We start from the raw sequence: 12,337 nt of genomic DNA, 5'->3' as shown, positions 1-12,337 counted from the left end.
GCGTTTTATGGGTTAGTTTATATGACTCTGGAAGGTGTTTGCCTCAGGGAATATTCCTGGGAGGTGATTAATGCCCACTTGGGAATCCTCAGCTCTGAGCCTAGAGCCTGGTGGTTGGCAAGAGGGAAGAGGCATAAAGGATGAACCCTCATTAAAAAAATTAAAATGAAAATCAAATTTGGATTATAAACGGCCTATGTGTGTGCAGTTTGTTCTGGACGAAGGAGATGCTTTTTATTAACACCTTTCTTTGCCGGTGTTTCTCCCCTGAGGCGCTGGGAGGGACATGGCGGCCGCAATGGATTAGTCAATAGATCATGAAGAAAGCAGGGGTTTCGGGAATAAAACTCCAGACAAATGTAGTCTTTTTGGTACATTAAAGGGACGACGGAAAACCCTCTTAAAAAAATTAACGAAGTTCCTTGAAGATCCCCGGCTATTAAAATGGTGTGTATTCAACATGCCACATGGGTTTGGAAATGAAAATTCACCTTTGCCTATTTTGGCCCCACTAAGACTCTCTCCTCCTGCACTTACTGAGCACCAACTGTGTGCCAGACACCATGTCGACTGCCTCCACCCTGCTTAGTTCTTAGAATCCTTACTGTTAGCCTCACTTACGAGAGGAGGAAAGCTGCAGCTCCGAGAGGTGGAGGAACTTCTCCCAGGTCACACAGCTCGTATAAGCAGCAGGGCTGAAATTCAAGCCAGGCCCATACGAGTCTGATTCACATGTGCTTTCCACCATGCTGCACTTGGGTCTTCCCTGGATCACTGCCGAAATCTAATGTTTAACTCTTTCTCCTATTGGAAAGATGGCATAAGTCATGCCTGCTTCCTATAGGGATAGAAAACCCCCTTCTTTTGGGTAAAAATCCTTGAACACCTAGTTAGGAAAGAGGCAGATTCCAACCCAGGCATAGTGGAGGCCAAATAAACCTGTGTTGAAGGTGACTGATAATAGGAATAATAAAATAATAAGACTTCTAATATGCAAGGTAATGTCCTAAGCACTCCATGAGTATTGACTTTGTTCTTCCTCAATCACAACCCTATGAAGTAGGTATAATTATTATCCAATTTTATAGAGTATGACACAGAGGCAGAGAGAGGTCAAGTAACTTGCCTAAGGTCAAACAGCTAGTAACTGGCAGAGGCAGGATTCAAATCCAGGTTGACTCCAGAGTCTGTGCTCTTCACTCCCTAGCAGCTCTCCATGTACCGGGAATTACATTAAACTCTTTCCTTTCATTATATTTCAGTCAATCCTCAAAAGAACATGAAAAGATCTGCAGTGCCTTTATTCCACTTTAACATATAGAGAAACTGAGGGTCTAAGTAGCTAAGAGAAGCTCTGCCACACCAACCCAAGCAAGGGAAATGGCTGAGAAAGTGATGCTCTACACAAGACACTCACTGCCTTTCTTTGGGCTGGACAGAGGGATCAGCTGTCTGAAAGGGCTTGTGTGCTGAGTATTTCTCAGGGGACCATGAGCTGGCGGCAGATGGGGGCCTTTTTTTAAAAACATAAAAGCCATGACGACACATTCCCAACATTATTGGTCTTCTTTCTGGTTTTTTTCTACCCCCTTCCAGCTCAGGCACCTTACAACCAAATGAATCAATACCGGATGGCCCTATAAATAAATAAGCGCATCAGTCAACTCAGTAATAAAATGAAAGGATGAAAAATATGGAAATCAGCGACATTTGTGTAAATCCAGTTATTGTTTACTTTAATATTGCCTTATGCGCTTACGCAGTTCCGAAGAGACAGATTTAAAGTAATGTGGCACTTGGCAGACGACAGACTTAAAATGCATCTCCACTGGCGAGCTCTGAGAAGGGCCTATCCTTCCAGGGTTCTGCCTGAATACAGGGGAAGACGGAGAAGAGCCCCCTGAAGACAGAACATTGGAGAAATGGCCCTCCCTTCCACTCTCCTGACTCAGTGTAATTCCATTCTTTTCCTAGTCTACCTCCTGCACCAGCCAGACAAGTGGACATTCTCAGAATCCTGGTCACAAAGTCAAGCAAAGAGGAGAAACAGAGGAGGTTCAGCTCCATCCCAGGGCTCCAGGACGGCAAGAGAAACAACTGGCTGAGGACAGCTCAGCTGCTGCCAAAGGAACTAGGGCTCGATGGGTTGGCAGGAAAGGATGTGAAAAGTGTAGATTTTATATCCTCAGAGGATGGGTGGTAGAGAGGATTTCAGAGCAGGCAGAAATCCCATCGAACAGAACCGAGAACCCATTCTTCTCATGATACCATGGCTGATCAGGAGGGCATGGGGCAGTTTGCAATGGGGGTAGAGAAGTTTCTCTGCTGCTGGCATCCTCTGGCAACTCCAGGTGGGATAGGAGAGGGAACTGGGAAGTATTTTTGTGACGTGCCACAGGCCTTGGGTCTTACCTCAGCTTGGAAGCTTTTTAATACAGGAGCCACCATCTCTCTGATTTCCTGTAAAAGAGATCAGCGAAGAGTTCACCGTGGTGCCAAGTGGGATACCCCCATGGCCCCTGTTTGCAGCTCATTGCTGTCCCCCAAATCAGTATTTCCCAAGCGTGTCCCGTGGGACCTGCACTCCATGAGATTTCATAAGGGTTCCTCATAAATACACCTACAGACAGACACAAACACACACCACGGTGCCAAGCCAGATCCGACTAGGACGCATCAAGCACAACATCAAGTTTCTTCCCTGCAGGACTTTTTGGAGCCTTTTACATAATGCACAATGAGAATTCCTGGAAGAGGGAGAGAGGAAGTAGCATTTCCCAAATGGATTTGATCATGGAATGCTCTTTTATGCAAAGTACCCTGCAGGACTGGTGGTCCGTCATGGGACATTTTTTGGAGCAGGGGCTGGAAAGGCTCCACACCCAGGGCCATGTCACCAAAGCTCCTCCATGAAAACCTCTGTCCTTTAGGCTGCTCGGGAGATGTCTCCCTAGGGTGCCATTTCTGCTTCCCCACCCAGCTGCCCCTTCCAGCAAAGACTGCATTTGGCATTTTAGCAACACCATTCTGCACGGTCACTCCTTCCTCACCAGAAGGTGGGGTTTCTGGGGGCTTGGTGGGGTCACCTGCCATGGCACCCAGCTCAGAAGAAGGGCTCTGTAAATGTTGGATCAACTCTATGCCATTGGGCTGCCTTCAGAAGGCAGCCTCCTCTTTCTGGACCCTAATTTCATGCCTTTCTCAAGTGAACTTGAGGTTCCCAGCCACGAGGGCATCCCTGGTGGACTCCCATGAGTTCTCTCCAGCGTGCAAGAGGGATTAGAACCGAGGGTACCAAGATCCCAACCATAAATGCTCCAGTTTCCTCTGAGACCCACTGGTGACTCCCCTAACCACTGGCTTCTATGGCCCACAAGAGACCCCCTTGGGAGGAGGAGCTGAGGGGAGCTGGAGAGAATGGAGAGGGAGGGGGTAGCAGACAGAAACAGGAAAGGAAGAGATGAGCTGAAGAATACATATTTCAGCTGAAGAATAAAATCCCTTAACTATGAAATAGGATTGTGTTGCTCCTGGCCCTGGAAAAAATCCTTCTTCTGGGTCCTGGCTATGCTTTCCTCACTGATTTGTGGCCCCCAGGGCTTCTCAGAGCCACTGATATACTGATGTATGCAGGGGATCTTCAGGAGGGACGTAGGGAGTGCGTGTGAACCTAGTGGATTTATTTGATCATAAGGAACCGTGAGTGCACGGGCTGAGCGCAGAAAACGAAACTTAAGAAAACCTCGATTGTGGGTTGTAAACTCAAATGCCGACAGAGGCCGGAGGAAGTGGACAGGAGGGAGACAGGCTGTCCCATGGCAAATCTCAGGGGAGCACAGCATCTTGGTAACGTGAGCGGCAGCTGCTCGGCTGTTTCTGGTGACTGCCACTGGGCATGGAGCATCCCCGTGGCCAGATCTACCAAACAGTCTCAAAAGATATCGGAAATCCAAGCTTCGGGGTGAAATCAGAGATGCTAAACATTGACAACTTACTGTAAAATTTGAAAGACCTTTACAGACCAAATAAAGCACATCAACAGGAAACCTCTGGTCTGGGTTCAGGAAATGTTGGTGTTGGAAGGGGCTCAAAAACCATCTCCAGTCCCCTGAATTTACAGAAAGGGACACAGAGGCCCCAAGAGGGGCTGCCTTGTTCAAGGTCCCAAAGCAAGTGAGTGGCACAGTTGGGATTTCAATGCAGGTCAACAGACTCCCCAAACAGGCTCTGTTCACAACCCCACACTCAAGTGAATTTAGGGGATTCAAATCTGAGACCCACGGCGGGGTGGGTGGGATTTTGGGCCAATGCCAGCCATTTCTAGAAGCCCACTGCCCTGTCTGCTTAACTCCTGGGGGAAACTGAGCAAAGGCATCAGCAGGAGGTGAGCTGGGCACCAGCCAGATGATGTTTTTAAATAAAGTCTTGGCATGACTCTCCCCCATCAGGAGAGGCTAGTTCCAAAAATGAGAATTTTCAGAGGCGCGACTATAATAGGAATGGAAACTTATTCCTTCTAATTACATAATTGCATAATTATGCAGTATTAAAATTATGTAAGCCGAACTCAGAGGCTTAAAACCTGGCCTGGATTTCCCTCATCACCTGGGGGCTCCCACGTCGCCTGGGGGAAGGAGGACAAAATGGTGGGCTGTGAAGATCTGTGGCCGTTTCATCTCCGCTTCCCAGAGATGGGAGAGTCAGAGGCAAAGCTTTTGGTTCTCTCCTTCTGGGCAGAAAAACTGGTTTAAAGACCAAGCTGTTCTCTGTTCTAAAAGGGAAGGGAAGGATGCTCAGAATCTCCCTATGCTTTCTTAGCTCCCAGTCAAACCCAGGATGTAACTTGGCCTTTCTAAAGCCATAACATGGGAGACACGCTCAGATCTGAGATTCCCGCCCCTTCTACAAGTGCACTCTCTCTCAGCTCCCAAACCTGATTCCTCCCAGACTTGCTCCATGGACAAGTTCTAACTAGATCCTACTTCCCACTCTTGCCTTGAAGAACCAAAGATATTTATGACTGGTGTGAGGAGGACTTCACAGCTAAGAGACTGACCCCTCTGCACTTATGTGGCCTGATTCCTGGGTGGGCTTGCTTCTTCTCCATCCTTCCATGGTCTCCATCAGTAAGATGGCAACAGGACTCCTAGGTGATTCCAACAGGCAGAGTGGAATCAACATGTCTAGGTCTGATACCTCTAGAATGGCAGACCCTGTCTGGCCCTCCTCAAAGATCCAGGCCACCTGAGCAGCCTGGGACAGAGAGCTCAACCCTCTGCTGAGCACAGAGAAGCACAGCAGGCTTTGGGAATGGGCGGGGTATCTGTTTCCTGTCATGGCTCTGATGTGTCACATCCCTGCCAACATTATATGGAGTCAGAAGGTTTTCTTTTTCCTATTTGTGTTTACTTCCATCACTAAAAAAAAAAAAATTTGAGAAGCAACAGGGGGCCTGACAGAGGAGGAAAAAAAATTCACACATTCACCTTTGTGAAGAAAGAAACGTGTCCATTCTCGTCTCTTCCCCTGGGGGACTCTTACATTGCAGGGGCTGGCCATTACCTGGACCACCCTCATGGCAGCTGGGAAGGACAACGCTGGTGGCTGGAGTTGCAAAGGAGGAGGTGAACGGGGAGAATGTGGCACGTTTATGGGCAGGTGGGGGAGACAGTTTCAGACATGGAGATCAAGGGAAGGACCAGAGAGGGTGAGACAGTCTACAGCCATCATTTCCCGGACGCCAATGGGAAAGCAAAATAAAATCAGGAACTCTAGACAAATTGTCTTTGCCATCAAGGCCAAGCATTTGACTTAGACATTAATGTGAGGGAAAAATGGATGTGGTATAGAGCCCTCAAAAACAATGACTTCCATGGAGAAGCGTCCTGCTTTTATTCTAGACAGCACCAGTGAGCACCGCTATACTGAGAAACACGGAAAGGTTGAGGGTTGTAATTTTTCTTCGTGGCTAATTAGCTTCTTTTCTTGTTAGTCACTTATGTCTATAGTTTTCAAAATACAGTTTGAACAGAGAAAAATCTGCATTCCTACTGAGTTAATTCTATAATAGCAACTATACTGTACCTCAGGTACATTTTTCTTAAATTCCCGGCGGAGTTCAATTAAATGTTTATGAGAATGTTCACTCTCCTCCTGCCGTGCAGACAGCTCGGAAGCGACGGAATTAAGCTCCTTCTGGAACAATAAAAAAAAAAAAAAGAAAAAAAAAAGAGAGAGAGAGGGAGAGAGAAAAGAAAAAGATTTTTTTCCTCCTTTTCCTTTTTAATCATCGTACAAAACAGCATTCCAAACAAGTTTCCTTAACTTACAAAAAAGCTGAGAAAAGACAGGATATTGACTCCTGGCACAAATGAATAATTTACGAAACCGGGGATGCAACCGAAAAAAATCCAGGACAGCTTTTTTTGCTTGTCAGAAGTCAGGCCAGATCAATAATCTCCCATAAAGTTGGGTGGAGCTGTTTTTTTTCATTTCTCCCCTACGCCTCTGCCCCACCTCTTAAATTTCCAAGGGAGTGATGGCATAAGCTTGTCAGTAACTGTAGAAAACATCTCCAAACGGTGTCAAAATAGTAAAGTGCGGCATATTGTATGGGCATATTATAGTGTAAGAAAGTGCTGTCGACAGCTTTCATATATCAGAGGTGGGAACTGTTCCAACTATGACTTACACTTAAGGGTTCATAAATACGCCTTTTAAGATATAGATGGCTTTTTAATTTCTGTAGGTTTTGGAAAAATGAAGGTGCCAATAAGAAGCAAGATGACCTTTTGTGTATCCTGCAGTAAATTATCTAAGGTTCACTTCAAGTATAAGAAATATTTCATTGAAGACTCCTGGATTCAGAAGAAAAGGATTGGAAGCAGCCTTGCCTGCTTATGTGCAATGAAGGTTTCAGACCAGGTTTTTACAGGACGAACCAAGGAGGGGAAAAAAAGAGAGTGAGAGATGGAAGTGGGGGACGCCCCAGCTCACACATGACAGACAATGTCTGCTGGTTGTACATGTATATTTGATCACCCCTCTCGCAGCTTTCTTCACTTTAACAGTGGCGGTTTCACGAGGGGAGAATAATTCACCATGAGTTGTCATGGATTTCATTTGCATAATTCAAGAAATGCTCTGTTTATGTGGTCTGCTGCTTTCTTGCACCATCCCGAGATGGGCTTTTTTTCTGGACGATAACTAGAGGAGCATTTCTGTATATATCACCCGATTGTATCTGCAGCAATCAAGCCCCATAATTTCCTAAATCCAGTGATGCAATAAATTTCTGCAATCAGATTTATTAAAAACACACAAGCAGATGCAAGAGTGTATTTCTAGGGTGAACTCTTTAATCTAACATATGTATGATGAGGCCCGGCACCGTGCTGAAAGACCTCATTTGTCATCGCTAATGCGCATTCATCTTGCACACACAATGAAACACTTCTACTATTAGATAATGAAATAAAAGCACTATTAACCCGCTGCAAATCCTTTTCCCTCTAAGAGACGAAATGCATGGTAATCGTCTTATATCATGTCTGAGAGTCGGTAAATCTGCTCAACAGCAGTTCACCGTAGCACCATAAACCTCGCGCCCATCGAAGGCTGGAGCGCATACCCCAAACCCAGGGTAAGTGTCTCTGCCTATGGAGCCTTTGGGAGAATCGGGGAAGGAATTTCTATTTCTGGAGAAATGTCTAACCTCTTTGGAGAATCATAAGACTAGAAGGGAGGAAAATCGAGGCAAGAAAGTAGCCATTAAAATAGAGGGGCAAGAGACTTGGAAATGTGGTGCTCTCCAAGGTGCTGATATCAATTCTATGCCACAGCACTGGGTACACCAACTCCAAGGTGCAGGGGCTTCCAGTCCAAACGTCCCATTGAATTTTTGAGCCAGGTAAGGAACAAGGTGTCATGGGAGAGAAGAGAGAGAAACAGAAACAATTTCTGACAGTCTGCCAAGGTGACAGAGAAAATAAGGAGACTTCTGGTTTATCATCATTTAAAAATAATTGTAGTTTCCAACAAAGAAACCACAATTGACCGTGACCAAAATATCAAGTGACTAGGGAGAGATCTGTGGTAGCAGCAATGGGACTGACCTAAGGCAGACAAAAACCAACTATGTGGGGCAGCCAGGTGGACAGACCCTCACTTGGCAGGAGAGAAGTAACTGGAGTGTCATGGTCAATTTGAGTTGTGGCAGAGTGCTCACAGTTTTTCTTAGTTTTTCTCATCCGTCTTGAAGATAAAGAGGTGATTTTTACATGGCTACAGGACAAACAGAACTGGGACTTGCGTTAACATCACACGGTTTGGAATGATCATATATCTGACACAATGTTCTTATCTCTGGGATACTGCCTCTCCCAGCATCCCAGCAACCTGGTGGGGGCTGAACTTTGACTATTGATTGATTGATTGATTGACTGTGGTACGCGGGCCTCTCACTGTTGTGGCCTCCCCTGTTGCGGAGCACAGGCTCCGGACGCGCAGGCTCAGCGGCCATGGCTCATGGGCCCAGCCGCTCCGCGGCATGTGGGATCTTCCTGGACCGGGGCACGAACCCGTGTCCCCTGCATCGGCAGGCAGACTCTCAACCACTGCACCACCAGGGAAGCCCGACTCCTTATTTAAAACATCAAACCCAAGTTCCAAAAGGAAATCTCAGAGCAGGTTAAGTCTAACTGTCTGATGTGCTGTACCAGGCAACGATGCCATGCGACTGCACTGGCTCCCTCCATCCTAACCTCTCAGGCTGCTGGTGGGTACAAATCTGTCTGCTGCATCCACACTGTAGACAGAGCAGAGGTGAGACCAGATGGGGGAACATCAGCAGCCTCCCAACCCCAGCCCCACAGAAGCCCAGCTCTTGCCGTCTTTCCTGTTCATCCCTAGAGGAGCAGACGACGGACATCATGACTGATGTCCATGCTCTTCTTACCTCTGCCTTACATCTATACTCATCCTTCAACTCTGAATTCTTGCCACATTTCTATGGTTAGTACACTAACACGTCAACAACAATAATAGTAAATAATCATAACTACCATGTATTGGGTGCTTACACGTACCAGGCACCATGCTAAGCTCCTCATATACATCATCTCATGTGACGAGCACATTAATATGTTTGTAAGGTAATTCAAGCAGGGACTAAGAAACGAATTACAGTCCTAATAATTCAGCTGTGAATTATCTCCTTGGTGGATTATAAAGGCAAAATTGTAATGCCCTGCTCGTCACAGGGTTTCTGCTCCACTTCCCCACTAGCTGGGGGATGTTCAGGGAGCTTGTTTTAAATGTTATAAATGTGTAAAGCATCAAGCACAGTACTAAGTGTTCAAGACATGTTGGCTGATACTAATTTAGATACGCTGAGAGCTCAAGGAACACCCCACTAGATCAGTGATTCTAAGAGTTCAGGATTCCACAGGTCAGTAAAAATCTCACACCCCCCGCCCCACCAATAAAAGGATGACAGAGTACTGACAAGTTTTACTCTATCAGGCAAAGACATTAAAAACCACTCCCTCCCACCCTAGAAGACAGGCTATTTGAACATTAACAGAGCAAGACAGCCAATGACAGAATTGACATGTCTTTTAAAATAAACATATTTAAAATAAAAAAGCTCACAGCACTGTATTTATTTTGAAGGAATATAAAAAACTCTCACAAACATAAACCAGCACCAGTCTGAAGCTGAGTTTTAGAAATAAGTGTCTGAACCCCCATGCACATACACAGCTAGCAGGGCCTCTTTGATGATCAAGCAGAACTTGGGATCCTCTCCCACCTGGCCCCCAGCCCCCAGCCCTAGGGGGGCCATGATTAACACAGCCCCAGACTTTGGGCCAGGCCCAGGCAGGGAGAAGACTCATCTGATTAACTGGCCATCAGCAGCAGACAGACAGCCCGGAGCCCGCCGCAGACCATTCAAATAATGATCATCATAAACAGCCCATTTGCAACTAAAAAAGAAATAATTTTAATGAGCTTGAAGCAGATGATAGATGCAGCTGAGGCTCGGGCCAGCGTGCAGAGAGAAAGGAAGCTGGGACTGAGCTGCAGCCAGGGCTAGGAGCAGCAGGAAGAGGCTGGGGCAGGGAAGAAGAGCTCTTCTGATGGGACCTACAGCCCCACTGCTTGCCCACGGGAAATGCCCACTGTCCGGGGAGTGGCCCTAGCTCTGAGAGCGTCTGCCATCAGCTTGCTGGGCAACCTTGGAACTTCCAAGGCACTCACAGTCTCAGAACATATAAGCCAGAAGGAACTTTCAAGGTTGTCCAGTCCATCACTCTCTGAACTTCAACCATTCATACTACCCCTCTGCATGTATTTTGCCATATTGATATTCCACATGAATTACTATTTCCATGATATTTACCTTCAAACTGACTCTTCTTTCTTTTTGTATAATTTTAAGTTCAATTTTTTTTTTTTTTTTTTTTTGCGGTACGCGGGCCTCTCACTGTTGTGGCCTTTCCCGTTGCGGAGCACAGGCTCCAGACGCACAGGCTCAGTGGCCATGGCTCACAGGCCCAGACCGGATCTTCCCAGACTGGGGCACGAACCCGTGTCCCCTGCATTGGCAGGCGAACTCTCAACCACTGAGCCACCAGGGAAGCCCTTAAGTTCAATTTTAAGCTCAAACTTTTACACCCTTATAACCATTGCCCAGGTAGATACACAGAATATTCACACTCCTAGCACCTTGGAAGGTTCCCTTGTGCCCTCTCCTAGTTAGTACCCCCTTAAAGGTAACTATCATTCTGACCCTAGCATCTAGACAAATTTTGCCTGTTCTTGACCTTTACATAACAACCCCTTCTCTTTTTAACCTAAATAAGTACATTTGAAAAGGAACTTCTTTTTATCGCTAGAGGACACTATGCCATAAACAGAAGGTAGTCTTTAAAATAAAAGTACAATGAAAACAAAGCATTGCTGTTTGTCTTTGTTATAAAAGGAGACTGGCAAATGCTGGAGAGGTGTTAAAGGTAGAGACTTTCTTCTTGTTCCCATGAGAAGGAATGAATGACCACTGAGAAGGGATAACTGATCCTCCTGACACAGGTCAATCCCTTCTAATGTCAGGTCTACTTACAGTCATCTCACGTCCTAACAGTGGGGGTATGTATGTCCCACACTTTAGCTAACACTAACTGAATCTGAGTCTCCCATTTTAGAGATGAGAAAACTAAGGCAAAAACAGCTTAGGCGACCTGCCCAAGCCACACATCTGGTTAAGAGGCTGGATTTCCTCAGAGGGAAGGTAGCTCTTGGGTGGGGAAGGAAGAATGTTGGTTATCTATGGGGAGAGCAAGTTGAACATTCTCAGTTCAACTGTATTTCCTCAACCAGGAAGGATTGGGAATTGTACAAGAATACTTAGTTTTAAAAGAAATTTAACACATGATGTTGACCTGAAGTGTCAATGATGTACAAAATTTTGAGCTAGCTGCTATGTTCTTAGAGGGGAAATACACATCTGAATTGTGCATATGCATGTCAATTCCCCCAGCATGTGCTCACACTCTTCTCAGCTCCAAAGACACCCTCACACTCAGACACATCCCCCTAATACCACTTCTGAAAAGAGACCTTCTGAAAACGCTGCAGTGATTGCTGGGGATTAGGAGTTAAGGAAGCAAGGACCTCAGGTGTTCCCATATTTTGAAGGGGTTTCATGAAAGGAAAGAAACTTCCTCAACATGTCCCTCCTCTGCTCAAAACCCACCTCTGGCTCTCCACTGCTCTAGGACAATCGCCATACTTCCTATCTAGGTGTCACTGGGCCCCTTCCATCTTCCCAACCTTTGTTCCCAACCTTGTTCCGAACATCTTTGTTTCCTTCCCAACCAACCTTCCTGCCTTGCAGGAATCCAAAGGCAACAGGGTCTCCCAACTCCATGGCTCAAGAGACTTCATTCCTTCAGCTCAGATGATCTCATTCTGTCTCTGAAGCTGATCTTACTCATCCCTTGTGCCTTGGCTTAAATGTCCCCTCTTCCAGGAAGGATTCCTGAACCCTCCCCTCCAAGTCTGGGCATCTCCTTTGTGTCCCTGTTATCCCCTTCTGATATTTGCCACCAGATGTTGTCTTTTCAAAGGCCTAGAACTTTTTTGCCAAATGAAACCTTACACAGACATTCCTTACAGAAAACAATAGCTCGTGGCTAACATTTATGCCATACACACACACACACACACACACACACACATGCTAGTATTTATGGAATGTGCTAAGCACTTTATGTATATTATCTCCTGTACGGATATATGGATGAAGTGGCAGCTGAGATTCCAGGCCAGGTCTAGA

General features: G+C 46.1%; 1 protein-coding gene across 1 annotated transcript in view; it reads right to left on the bottom strand.

Annotated features, from left to right (window-relative positions):
- CUX2 (cut like homeobox 2) overlaps positions 1–12,337 on the bottom strand; it is a 195,001-nt gene that overhangs the window by 99,895 nt on the left and 82,769 nt on the right. The window contains exons 2-3 of the mRNA XM_019950538.3: positions 6,085–6,195; positions 2,413–2,460 (exon numbers count right to left, since the gene is read on the bottom strand). Coding sequence (XP_019806097.1) covers positions 2,413–2,460; positions 6,085–6,195 — 159 coding nt within the window. The remainder of the gene's footprint in view (positions 1–2,412; positions 2,461–6,084; positions 6,196–12,337) is intronic.

The sequence above is a fragment of the Tursiops truncatus genome, chromosome 13 (assembly GCF_011762595.2).
Source record: "Tursiops truncatus isolate mTurTru1 chromosome 13, mTurTru1.mat.Y, whole genome shotgun sequence".
NCBI classification, from domain to species: Eukaryota; Metazoa; Chordata; class Mammalia; order Artiodactyla; family Delphinidae; genus Tursiops; species Tursiops truncatus.
This window is presented reverse-complemented; position numbering and strand designations above follow the sequence as displayed.